Genomic DNA, 14,355 nt, shown 5'->3' with positions numbered 1-14,355 from the left:
AACTAAGCGCAGTATTTAGTTTACAAGCTAATAATTAGCTACGTTAATAGTAATTCTATAAATTATATCTACTTAAATTTGTAAAATCTCTTCCAAGCACACAAAACTAGTGAAAGAGGCATTAGCCCACTAGGGGTTATTTCGCCTAAAAATGCCATTTTTTGTAGAAACGTCGTTTACACGTAGAAGATATTTAAAATTCTACAAAATTGCATCAAAATATGAAACTAGATAAAATTTCCTAATATGTATCACAAGTTATATCTTAATAAGGCGTATAGTCTGTTTGTTATGATCAAATGAATATGAAAGTCAAAGTATTGTGGCGCAATGGCCCCGGTTGACCTTAAAACTTCTTCAACAGGTATTCGGTGACGATCACAAATTAGGGTTATCCTCGTAAAATTAACGTATCCTAACTAGAAACAAGATCTTAGCTGATTTAAGCTCGTGGTTGGCAATAATTCACGCATAAGTAGGGTACCTATTATAACTTCCAGATTCACTTATCATTGTTCCATCTTCATTATCCACTGCCAAACATAATGAGTACTCTCCCAAGAAGCACACACCTCGACACAACACTCTGTCCATTGCCTTCCTCATCCAGCCACTACCAGGACCTGTCCTGACTCCTGTGGTTGGCTATTCTATTCTATTATCTGTGGGGGTGTAAGTACCTGCACCTGGCTCTCTCGAATGGAACCGTTGTGCATATCCCGAAGGTCTAAACTACCTTCCTAAGCTTGGACCATTTTCCCACCGCGCTGGTCCACTGCGGGTTGGTGGGTTCACATATCTAGATTTGCTAGATCTAGATATGCAGGTTTCCTCACGATGTTTTCCTTCACCGTAAGAACGATGGTATATATTGTACTTAAGTTAAAAGAACTCATTGGTTCATGTCAGCGCCGGGATTCGAACCCGCATCTCTGGCGTGAGAAGCGGGCGCTTACCCGACTGAGCTACCACCGCGTGGTTGACTAACAATGGGAGGTTTTCAACCATAGACAACGTCCATAGACAAAACCCGACAATAGATGGCGCTAGTAAATCTTCATACTGAACAGGACTGCATATTTTTTTATAGCCGGCATGGATTCGAGTCCTTTCAGCCAATACAAAAATCCATGTTTATTCCACAGAATAATACTATGATTAAATAGTTTGCCTACAAGTTGCCTATTAGGCAAATATTGCCAAATACAAATGATTTCGTAGCATAACTGGTATTTGTTGAGAACGTGCAAACTAATAATAATAAATTGCTGTTATATGTAGTTATACATAATATTAAGTGTGAACTAGTTGAGATCATCTGCATCCTCTGTCCATGTCCGAGGCGCGACCGCCGTGTGTAAGTATCATAATTATTCTGAGGCACGTTGGAAGTAATGATTTCTCTATGGTAGAGCAGACATTAGTAGGTGGGTACTTAGTTTTCTCTACCCACACCACAAAACTAAAGTTTTCCGACTCTCTGAATAGCATTTATAGTAGATATGTCGTCGTGTTGTATTGTAGCTTACTGTAGAGAAAGGGGGGTGCACAAAATTCCACAAAACGAAACAAGACGGGCGAAATGGATGGAAGCATTAAAAGAATTAAAGCCTGGATTAAACATAAAAAAGCATTCAAGAATATGCCCCGGCCACTTCAAACCATCAGACTACCTCTTAGGTAATACTACTTACTTATTCTTGCTCATTCAGTAGGTAGGTAATTAAAACAAACTTTTTAATAATTATTATCTTTAACTAAATCTGAGGCATTTTATTTTATAGGTAAATCAAGGAAAATGCTAAAAAAAGAAGCTGTTCCAAGTGTATTTTTTTGGGATTATTCAATCAAAATGACTAAAGAAGACCCAACCCAAAAAAAAACCTATGGAAGAAGTAAGCACATATTATTTACTTACTTATAACTATCTTGTAACTTAACTTTGTATATAGCTCCCATCAGACCATTCAGTTATATGCTAGACAATACACATATACATATGCTAGACAGTACAGGCAGGGGTAAATCGTAATGGCAAGCAAGGGTCCAGGGGGAGTGCAAAGGTCGGTGGGGTATAGAAGTCACAAAAGTCCAAAAGAATAGCCAGAGTCGTCGAAATTATCACAAAACACAGCACCGGAGACATTCGCGTGGCTACAAGAGAAACCGAATGACATAACATTTGTTTTGTAGTAGGTCTGTGACATTTGTCATCTCCGTTTCCTCAGAAGAATGTAGCTCACTACTAAAAACGACAGGCCGAATGCCATCTATTGGTCGATTTTGGAACTACTGGAAAATCTCCCATTTTAACCCCCGACGAAAAAGAGGGGGTATCTTTATCTGTCTGTGGTAGCTTAGCTTCCAAACGGCTGAATCTATTCTATTCTCTGAGGGGGTGTAAGCACCTGCAGTTGAATTGAACCTTTCTGCATATCATTGGTGCATCCACACCATAGCACTGGTGGGAATTTATTTCACATCATCAGCCGCGTACACACCGGGCCAACGAACGCCAACGGTGATCCCAACGATGGATATTATTCATACATAATACAGGGCAGATTGCAGCAACGAAGGTCAACGAAAAACGTTCGTTGGCGTTCGTTGGCCCGGTGTGTACGCGGCTATCGCAGCATAAAGGCGCTCAAGGTATGTCAACTCCGATTCCCAAATATTCGCAGGACGCCCCGATTGATTGCACAATCCTAACTAATATTAAAAAATGCGAAAGTAACAGTGTCTGTCTGTCTGTTACTCTTTTACGCCAAAACTACTGAACGGATTTGAATGAAATTTGCTATACATATGTATAGTCTAAACCCTGAGATAGAACATAGTATTACTATACTACTTAGTATCCCGGAGTTCCCACGGGAAAACTTTAAGGCGAAGCTGGCGGGAACAGCTTGTCATCCATAAATTGTGGACACATACAGGGAAGAACTTTAGGACTGTACATTACAAATAAGAAACAAAGATATTATTATTTGTATGTATTTAAAATGCCTTCCAGTACTTATGTAAATTAAACAATAGTTAGGTATAATAGGAGACCATTTGGTAAATGATAATGCTAAATGCAAATTTTACGTGTCCATGTTTTATTGAACTATACTTTGCACGAACATAAAAAAACTACTTATAGTTTTTAAAGTGTTACACCGCTGTGAGCCCATGGTTACTTTAAATATTATTTCCAAAACTGGATGTTAGTCTAACACTTTATGTAACAGGATAATTACTAGAGAACGTACAATTTCAAGCCACTTTTTTTTGTAGATAATGAGTAAGTACCTCCATAACTATAATTATTTGAGCTGCGATTCTTTAGGAATGTGAAACAACTCAATAAAAATCGTCTGGTTTCTATTTGTTTGGCAGACATCTAAATTTTAGTCTGGAAAAAAACAATAATACACTTTATTCCTGGTTTTTAAGATCGATAGTAGGCTTTTATAAGTAGCTAAAACAAATTTAATTCATACGATGTCTACTAATTTAGAAAAAATTCCGTCAGATGAATAAAATTTAGTGGAAAAGGGCAAAGCATGTACCTACAGCATATACTACGGAAAATTTTATAAATATGTAAATCATTCCGAGAGCATTTATCATAATATTTTCATCATACCAGCCTTCCATCTATTCTAAAAAAACTAAGCTTATCTAGCATTTTGTAAGACACATTATTTATTAATTAGTTATTACAAAGTAATTACAAATAATAATACCAAGTAAACTTAGAACACAAATTCAAAAAGCAGTAATTTACAAACAAACAGTTTTCAATTTCAAATAGTTAGATTATTTTATTATATTAATATTTATATATAATTTAGAATCCACGTTGGTGTATCATACTTTTGTATGATGATCATATTCTTTCAGAGTTGGTATAGCAATATTCCCATAATTCTTAACAAATTATTGTGTTATTTTTTTCTTTTGAGTAACTTCGAATTTAAAGAACTGTTAAGGCCCGGGTCTCCTATTTACGCCGTAGGTCGCGTCCAGCGTCGTCGTGTGAGGGAGACCGCATCAGTACATTTCTATAGTGAGCATCGTGACGCGGCCTACGGCGTGACGTTGGACGCGACCTACGGCGTAAATAGGAGACCCGGGCCTAAGAGGCTTTCAAGCGTCATGGTGATACTCGAAGTTCGACTGTTTTTGTTAGACAGAAACTCATAATACGACGCGCATATTAATTTCTTCAATAAAAATCTGTTCTATGGGAACATCATTGCATGTTTTTATGTCTCACTCAAGGTGTAATGAGAAACTTTGTGACAGCCCAAAGAAAAAAAAAACAAAATCATAGATGGCGCTAAAACGCGTTCATACGGCAGTCACATTTTTTTTTAATTGGATTTATATTTCAAAATAACATACCTACATACAGACGAATTGAGTACCTCCTTCTTTTCCGAAGTCGGTTAATACTATGAAGGGTCGTATGAACGAGTTTGAGCGCCATCTATGTCTTAATCTCAGACACTAAATTGACAGATTCTGAATGTTTCATCAACAGTCGATTGTCCCGCCAATACGAAACGATACGTCACTTAATCGCGAGACAATCGACTGTTGATGAACCGTTCAGAATCTGTCAATTTAGTATCTGAGATAAAAACAGACTGGGCGGATTTTTAAATCGTCAGATAAATGTTACCTGAGGAAACCAATTGTTGCTGTCACTGTCTAAATACAAACATTCAGATGCGACAGCATCATAATTACTCCTCTTATAACTTTAATCTGACTGAAAAATAACCCCTTTATGATTTAGTTCTTTTGTTTAATTTAATGAGCTGTCATAAGTGTGGTGTATCTGTGTGTCTAGTCGGCCTTCCGCGGCCTGCGCTTGCGCGCCTCGGCGGGTTTGTCGTCACGGTCGCTCTCCGCCTTGGTGTCGGCTGGCTTAGGTTGCTCGTCTTCTGAGGTCTGTGGAACAATGGAAGAAATATTATTAAACTTTATTCTTTCTTTCTTAATACAATTATAGCACATACTCTTGACAGTGAAGGAAAACATCGTGAGGAAAAACATAATCACGACCGATCACGTCCCCACTGCGGTACGGGTCTCCTTCCAATGAAGAAAGGCCATCACGCCTAGTGCGGGTTGGTGGAGCAAGCTTGTGCTGAAAGAGTTGTCGGGTAAGTGGACAACCCGACTGTCAGATGTTTTCAAGCCGCCCGAAGGCCTCTGACTAGGCTCCACGACTTAACTTGCCGTCCGAAGCACGGATTTGTCGACATAATTACAATACTCACGTCGCTAGCCGAGTTCTTCTCCCCGTCGCTGGTCGCCTCCGCGTCGTCCACTAGATCTTCGTTCAGCAGCTCCTGAAACGTACAGACATCACAATCACTACTGGGTTTCACAATTGCACAATAAAATTAAGAACACGTGGTGGGATTGTTTGGGAATTAGAAGTTTAAAATACCGTAACTGGTAACTGCTGCACTTGGTGAGAATATCTTAAAACCCATTATGTGTGTCATAAAAATAATTTAAACCATGTATACAGTAAGGAGTGTTATTTGTGTAAATTGTTTTTAAGTCAATAAAGTAGTATTCTATTCTATTCTAAGGAGTTAAATTATTTTGTTTAAAATTCGACTCTATGAATGTTTCTACGTTTCTACAAATCACTCATTTCGCTTAGAAAATTTACAGTTTTACAGCAGTAAAATTTGTATTTGTGCATTCAGAATCAACATCTTTTATCTTGCCAGAGGGCGTCCCATGCTACATGAGTCTACAATACTCACATGATCATCATCGCTCTTCTCCTTGGTATCTCCGGTGGCTCGCTTGTCGGTCGCGTAGTGCCGCTTCGGAGGGTACAGCTGATCTATGACGCAGACTAGCACCTGAGGATAGATAGGGGTTCGGAATTAGAGGGGTATTATTTATTTGTAACAAAAATAGGACACAGTTATGGATCAAAAAATTACTCCACACAAAAAGGTCTTATCACTTAAAAGGGATTTGATCCAGATGTTTGTAGAGTTGGTTGATAGATAACGTAAAGAAACATAAATGTATTTTTAAAATTAAAAAAGCTTTAATAAGACATCTCGGTAAGTTTTAGAGTAGAATTTTGTATATGATGTTTTGTTTGTTCATTAACAAAATAAAATATAAAATAATTGCAAAACCCACGTTTGTGAGAGGTTTCAAATACGCTACAATAAATTACATAGTTTGTTAGAGTTGGTCACACAATCAAAGTTGCCCAGTAAGTAACCCAACCCAACAGAACAGTCACTAACAAAGACTCCATGTATAAGAAATAAACTCACCAAGCCAAGCAGAGCTCCTATGAAGATGGTGGCCACCGCAAATATGAGATACGAGCCCCACGTGGGCAGGCCGTACTGCTCCATCAACATGTTGTGGACACCCTGTGGATAAACAACAACATATTATGTCAATGAATTGGTCAGAATAAAACAGTCGCTAAAGTAGCGCTGTGGCTCCCTATTGCAAGTTTGCATTTTTATTTAAGTTAATCGTAGCCGGTATTGTTTTATCAATATGTTGTGGACACCTTGGGAATGCATAATAATAATTACTCTGTTCAAATGATTCTTAACCGGTCCAGTGGCAAAGTCACACCATGCTAACTTTGCAACTATTGAATACTTACCAACTCAAAATTTTATGTATGAACCTTATATCTTAGTTTTTGAAGTGTTTCTTTTACGTGTCGAAAGAAAAAAATCCGGACACTTTGACGATCCGCTAATAAAACCCTCACCATACTCTCTACGAGAGGTTTTATCTCGGGTCTCAACAAATCTGTCGCATATTAGCCCAGTACATTGTAGTCACAAGTTGCATCCTGCAGTATTTAGACGCCTGCGTCTAAATACCGTATATTCGAGCCTCGCTAATCCGGTTTCTTCACTAATCCGTAATTTGCGGTAGTCTGGACATAAAAATGCCGTCGTCACAATACAGACACCTTGATGATCCGTCAAAAGTGAGGTTTTCAACTGTCTACAGTAGAGAGGATCCACTGCTGCCTTACCAAATAACAATCCTCAAGGATCCTAATGTTCGCTGGTGGTGGTAGCTGTATCTAACCGACTCACCCTCAAAGCCTGGCTCAGCTTGAAGAACTCTGCCACCAGCGTCATCTGCAGCGAGTCTGGCGCCTTCCACGCCGGCGTCGGCTCCGTCTGTTTCCACCGCTGTTGCTGCACGAAGCCGAGCATGGAGTCTGTATCACGGGGTCCTTTGTACTGGCGGAATTCACCGTCTATCACGCTGGAAGTAAGATATTTTGTCTCTTAATAATAGTCATAAAGAAACATGATGCTGGAGGGCATGTTTGTAGATGGAGATAAACTCGATTAATGCACGATCAATTGTAGTGTTAAAACATCTCTTTCACACTTGCAGCTGTTCAATTCGATAGACCGAGAGAGTGGCAGACGCGACATTGTATTGTGTTGCCCTTATTCTGACTGGATAATTCTTTCACAAAGGTGTAAAACCCTAGTCAAACTCTACAATGAAAACCAAGAAATTGTCTCTTTCTACGATGAAACACAAAAAACTCACTGGAAGATCGTAGGCAGAGCAGTAACAACGAATCTCCCGCTGAGCCCCGGAGACGTGGTGACATCCACCCCGGCGGTCCTCATGCGGAGTGACTTCTTGCTGGCCTGGGCCGAGAGCTCCTTCCATGCCGGCTGCAGCGCCGTGCAGGCCGGGCACCAGGGGGCGTAGCTGGGGATAGAAGGGGGTATAGGAGTGAACCAAAACCTTTTCTATTCTGAAGGGGGGTGAAGCTCCTGTATTCTGTGGCTCTCTCAAGTGGAAACTTTGCACCTACATACTATATTCTCCTAATTCCTGTGTAAATTGCCTAGCTAGCAAGGGCGTACCCAGGATTTCAGCTAGGGGGGGGCAGCTCATACCTGTTCCGAGATGATGGTCGGTCGGGTATATTGAAACATTATAGATATAATAATTAAAAAAAAATAAAAAACCGACTTCAAAAAACCACCAAAAAGTTAGAAATAATTTAAGCTTTAGACCAATCCTAGGTCCTAGGTGACAGTACAAATATACCTAAGCAGGAACTGTTCTTTTTTGATGTTGGTGCGGTGACAACGTAATCTGAAGAAATATGGCACCTACTTCAAAAAAGAACGGAATGGAAAGCTGAATTCAACAAATACCTAAAAAGTCTAGGGCCTAAATTCATAGCAGGTGGAGACTGGAATGCGAAACATGTGTATTGGGGATCCAGACTCACATTACATAGAGGAAGACAACTATACGAGGCTATAACTGAAAACCATTGTAATAGCATGTCTACTGGGAAACCAACTTATTGGCCTACAGACCCAAATAAAATTCCAGATCTACTAGATTTTTTCATCACCAGAAACATCACGAAAGAACACAGCTTAGTACAACCAGCTGATGACTTATCTTCTGACCATTCTCCCATTATAATAAATCTAAGCTCTGAAATAATACTGAAAGAGACTATATTACATCTTACCAACAACCATACGGACTGGACCACCTTTCAAAGCCATATAGAAGATAATCTAAAACTCAATATTCCACTTAAAAGTCAGGAAGATATAGAGAGAGCTGTAGAGCACCTGAACAACACAGTAGTGTCAGCTGCGTACCTTGCTACACCCGAAGTAAAGAACACGTTCAATCAAGCTGACTACCCCTGGAATATTCGAAAAAAGATTACTGAAAGAAGGAACCTCAGACGAATTTGGCATCAAACTAGAAATCCAGAAGATAAAAGAGCTCTAAACAGGGCCTCAAGACATCTGTCAGTACTAATAGAGAAATCAAAAAATGAAACAATCCAAAAATACCTGTCAAAAGTTGAACCCAACACCAGCTCAGATAATTCCATATGGAAAGCCACGAAAAAGTTGAAGCAGCCGACTCTAGCAATTCCACCCATCAGGAACATGGATAGGAGCTGGGCTAGAAGCAGCAAAGAAAAGGCAGACACATTTGGCGCACACCTTGCTAATGTATTTAGACCTAATGAACCAGCAACTGATGAAGCAAGAGAACACACCGAAGAAATTAAAGAACTAATAACAGCTCCGTTCCAAATGTCCAGGCCTATAAAACCAGCCAGGCCAGCGGAAGTGCATAGAGTCTTGTCAAACCTAAAGATCAAGAAAGCTCCTGGATATGATCTTATAACACCATTAATGCTAAAACGCTTACCACGAAAAGCTGTAGTACTGCTCACCACTATTATCAATACAATCTTAAGGACAGGGCATTATCCAGCACAGTGGAAAATTGCACAAATATTAACCCGCCAGTGGTGACGTGAATTTGACTTACATCGTTGGTGACGCCGGTCTCACGCACCGGGATTTTCAAACTTATTTTTTTTACTTAATTAACTACACATGCTACATAAAATTAGTTTAATTTTAAAGATAAGTATTTGTTTGACAATAAAACAAAGCATTATCATAAATCACGGCTCGTTTATTAGTCCTTTTACCATGGTACTTAGAACACTTAATATTTACATAATTTTTCACCTATCATCTTAAAAATTAAAAAATACAACAATGATGTAATTTTTTATAACTAAGTCCACCTTTTATAGTTTTATAACACTACGAACTTCATAAGAAAAAACAAAAAATTATATACTTCTACCAAAAATAAATAAATAATAATACACTAAAAGTCATTGTTTCTCCACAGCCAAACAGTCTCTGCAAGACGGCACTTACATGGTCGTAACACATATATTTCTTACATTTTGTGACAAATATATTAAATTTTTCTGTTATTTTCGCTATCCACATTCATAACATTGATAATTTTTTGAAGGTCCAGCTATCTCCGTCGTCATTTTCAAGGACATGCTGAAAGTAGCTGATATTACTGTAAAAACTTATTGAAATCTATTAAGTACTTATATTTGTATAAATACCTACAACTATCTATTAAAAATAGTTCAATCATGAAATTTACAATCACAAAACAAAAATACAGTCAAGAAAAATAAAAATAAATTATGAAAAATTTAAAAAACATCTTTAAATTTGACTTACATAGTCGGTGACCCCGGTCTCACGCACCGGGTTGGCGCCAAAACTCCGAAACCTGCGCACGAGTCACCGTCGCGGGGTGGACTGACGAAGGGGGATGGGAAATGAGGCAGCTACCCGAAATCACAACAAAAATCGATGGCTAGTGAGAAAGTTATTCGACTTTTTCGAACCACCCGGTCTCACAGACATATACGTCACCACTGGCGGGTTAATGATAGCTAAGCCAGGAAAACAACCAAATGAAGCCACCTCTTATAGACCACTAAGCTTGCTACCAATAATATCGAAAGTGTTCGAGAAAGTGCTACTAGCAAGAATAAAACCTTACCTGGTAGACATAATCCCTCAGCACCAATTCGGTTTTCGTGAGAAACATGCCACTATAGAGCAGGTGCATAGGCTTGTAAATGAAATTACATCATCACTGGAAAACAAGGAATACTGTTCAGCAGCCTTTCTGGATATATCCCAAGCTTTTGATAAAGTTTGGCACTTGGGACTGAAACACAAGCTAAAGAACCAACTACCACACCCCATTTACTCAGTACTCAACTCCTACCTATCCAACCGATGCTTCCAAGTAAGACATGATGATGAATTATCCAGCTTATATCCAATAGAATCAGGAATACCACAAGGTAGTGTGCTTGGTCCCGTGTTATATATACTGTTCACGTCAGACCTCCCTACGACAGAAGAAACAGTGGCAGGTACATTTGCTGATGACACAGCTTATCTTGCTAGTCACAAAGATCCAGAAATTGCATCACAGAACCTGCAAACTGCCCTCTATAAAATGGAAAAATGGTGCAACCAATGGAGAATCAAGGCTAACGAATCCAAGTCTGTACATGTAACATTCACTCTCAGACGAGAAACTTGCCCCACTGTCTACCTGAATGCGCAACCCATACCAAAAGCAGAAGATGCAAAATATCTAGGAATGCATCTAGACAGAAGACTCACCTGGAGAAAACACATCTGGACAAAACGAAAGCAACTTGACTGCAGATTGAGATCCATGGACTGGCTAATAGGACGCAGGTCACAATTATCAGCAGAATGTAAAATTCTGGTCTATAAGGCCATTATTAAACCCATATGGACCTATGGTATCCAATTATGGGGAACAGCATGTAAGTCCAACATTGCCATCCTTGAGCGGTTTCAGACAAAAACATTGAGACGGATACTTGGGATACCATGGCATATAGCAAACAATCTCATGTATATGGACTTAAAGATACCTACAGTGGCAGAAGAAATAAAGAAAGCCAGCCTGACCTATCAGTCACGACTTTTCCATCACCCTAATGAGCTCGCATCAGCACTGCTAACAGATAATGCGCCGAAATTTACACGACTTAAGAAAAAGAACATACTTGAACTGAAATTATAGTGGAACCTTCCCATGAATGGTAACAAAAAAGGAGGATGGAGGTCAATGGGCCTCACTCTGCTACTACAACAACCCAAGGAGATACAAAGTAGAGAAAGAGATTGCTTATTATAGCCCACTGCTATAGATTGCAATGATGCAAACAAATCAAATTTTAAAAAAAAAAAAAAAAAAAAAAAAAGTTTTTTTTTTTAAATTATTATTTTTTGTTTATTTGCAATAATTATCAATCAAAAGTAGCAAATTATACCAATAAGTCCTGCTAGTCAATACGAATCATTGAAGCCTAAACACGAGGTAGTTGCTATATACCGTTGAGGAGTTCCCTTGACTGCCTTCCGTTTCCATCATCAGATCAGCTCAAGGTCACCATCATATTTTTTTGTTATAAGAACTATATTTACATTCTAAATTTCATTAGAATCGGTTGATAAGTGCCCAAAATGGAAAGCTGCCCCCCCAGCTCCTACCTGGGTACGCCCTTGCTAGCTAGTGTAAATTGGAGCAGCAAGCCTGGACATTGCAAAAGCTGAGATAGAATGAAACCTATTTCCACATGAACACAAATGGGTTTACCATTTGTGTTCATGTGGAAATAAATGATTTATGGTTATGGTCTAACAGCTCTCTTTATGCCTAAGCGCAAGGACACAAAATATTGAAATTTTCAATAAGCCACTGGTATGTTTGATGCAGTAATTAGACCACCTCATGGTTAGTGAACTAACCATTAAGTCATGATGATCATGATTCATTTTGATTATGCAGTCTTTTTTTAGCTATCATTTTGTGAGTCAGTATTTATTTGTATTTACAGCCTGCAAGATGAATTCATACAATAACTGATGAATGTCTGCATTTGTGTTGAAGTTAAATTGTCGTCTCTGTGATTGGTAGGAATGTTTGAGATATCAATGCAACTGCAACTTTTACAATCCAGACCCAATAACTAGTATTGATCTGTCCTACAACAAATACAAATTTCAGAATATGATATCGTCTCTAAAATCATGTGCATCATACTTTATGGATGCATCAAACCTTAAAGATGGGAAAACATACATAAAATGGCAGCAAGAGAATTCATAACTGAATGTTTTCCTATTGCTTGTGGGTGGTAACTGGTGACGAAAGATGTCTGAGTCCTAATTGTATGATGTCATACATTCCATTGATACCTAGTTAACTTGTTTATAACTAGCAATTGGTATGCGGTATTCTTTATCAATACTGAAATGTTTTGATGTTTTCATTTTTATTTTGAGTGGCTCAGAGTTTCAAATATGGTAACAATTCATAACATTATAAGAGGAATGATTTCTAGGTAGATGATTGTTTAAAGATATCTTATTCAGTATTAAAAATTACTACAGAATGATAATGCTACATTATCCCTGACTGACATAGCTTTATTGTGGAATTATTCCAAAAAACCCTGAAAATAATTATGCAAAGCACAGTGGAAGAAGCTTTGTATTAATATGTTTGATGCTATCTCTAAAAGAGTTATGGTACTGCTTCAGTTTATTCTGGAGCTAGGCTGGCTGAGCAGAAATCAAGGGGATATGTACAAAGGTTCCACTCGAGAGCCACATACAGGAACTTCGCCCCCTATCTCAGAATAGAATAGAATAGAGTTATGGTATTCTGACTTGTCTTCTTTTCTACTTCTTCATGAAATTAGTGGTTCACTTCAGGACACAGCTGACTTTAACTTACATTGTTAGATAACAATTTTACTTGAGTACTTATTACATTTATGTTGGACACCTTGAATGAATCAGGCTTTACTCATTTAAAAGTTAGAATAGAACAAAAATTCATATAATATTATGAGGAAAACATAATACTTTAGGAAATAGGATAAGTAAGTAGATATTTTTTTATACTTCACTAGCATTATTCCCAGAAATCTCAACAATACATAACATAAAAGTCAATTACAGGATAACAAAGGTGATAATGAGTCACGGTTTACGTGAAACGATTCAGTTGAGCATACGGAGACCCTAACGGCCTTGGATTCAGGTGGTTAATGAACTTTACATGAGATTCTGTCTGGTAACATTTTTCAATGCACCTGCATATGACTTAAAAATTACAAAATGTGCTGAATCAGTGGTGGATTTGGTATTTTAATGTAGTTTAGAAGGCTTAGAATGTATTTTCATCTCAGTTAAATGAAGAAATACTAATTTTATGTCAGTTTTCGTAAATAATTTGACACGTTTTGGCTAGCCCAATACCGAACCGGCGCGTAGGTGGTGAAAAACACTTACAATTCCACCATCCATTCTCCTTCAAGGATATCCTTCCAATTGTCTTCATTTAATTCATAATTTGCACTGACTACATTTGAAAAACAACACAAAATAACAGAGAAATAAAGGAATAAGTGTAAAACTTGCGGAATTTCACGTAGCCGCGCCATGTCTAATTTTGTATTGTTTTTATTGGTGTTGCCAATCCTAAAAATTAAACTTTCTTAAATTAAATTGCCAGCTATAAAAATATAGCTCTAGCGCCATCTATCGAACAATGATTGCAGCTACGTAGTTTTTACATTTGATCAAGAGATGGCACTACGAGTAAAATTTGTAGCCAAATGTGTAAATCGTCGCCTTTGGAAGAAATCCAACCGGGCTGGAAGGCGCCCCTATCTACGCTTGCCTGGGCTAGCACGGGGCGCATTTTAGACGTGACAAAAGTTTTGCATCACGCTCACTCACATCGCGCAGCCTCAAGAGCGAGCGCGACGCATAACTTTAGTGAAAGCCCTTCTGCTCGTGGTCTCCACTCGAGAACTGGTTTACTCCGCCAGTCATCGGTAGTTCTTCGGCGTATATGATCGAGGGACATCCGTTTCAG

At 38.4% G+C, this 14,355-nt stretch overlaps 1 protein-coding gene and 1 long non-coding RNA gene across 2 annotated transcripts; one reads left to right on the top strand and one right to left on the bottom strand.

The window, feature by feature from the left end:
* The first annotated feature begins 987 nt into the window (after positions 1 to 987).
* Positions 988 to 2,315, top strand: LOC125491115. Its single transcript, XR_007268127.1, has 2 exons — positions 988 to 1,680; positions 1,785 to 2,315. It is a non-coding gene; the product is annotated as an uncharacterized LOC125491115 (long non-coding RNA).
* A 2,342-nt stretch (positions 2,316 to 4,657) lies between these two features.
* LOC105385101 (thioredoxin-related transmembrane protein 1) lies at positions 4,658 to 13,943 on the bottom strand. The gene is made up of 7 exons (XM_048632305.1): positions 13,767 to 13,943; positions 7,582 to 7,749; positions 7,110 to 7,284; positions 6,315 to 6,416; positions 5,781 to 5,882; positions 5,280 to 5,351; positions 4,658 to 4,947 (listed from the first exon to the last, which is right to left on the bottom strand). The coding sequence occupies exons 1-7, from the start codon at positions 13,916 to 13,918 to the stop codon at positions 4,843 to 4,845; spliced, it is 876 nt and encodes a 291-aa protein (XP_048488262.1). The 5' UTR covers positions 13,919 to 13,943; the 3' UTR covers positions 4,658 to 4,842.
* Between the last annotated feature and the right edge of the window lie 412 nt (positions 13,944 to 14,355).

This window comes from Plutella xylostella, chromosome 31 (assembly GCF_932276165.1).
Source record: "Plutella xylostella chromosome 31, ilPluXylo3.1, whole genome shotgun sequence".
Taxonomy (NCBI): domain Eukaryota; kingdom Metazoa; phylum Arthropoda; class Insecta; order Lepidoptera; family Plutellidae; genus Plutella; species Plutella xylostella.
This window is presented reverse-complemented; position numbering and strand designations above follow the sequence as displayed.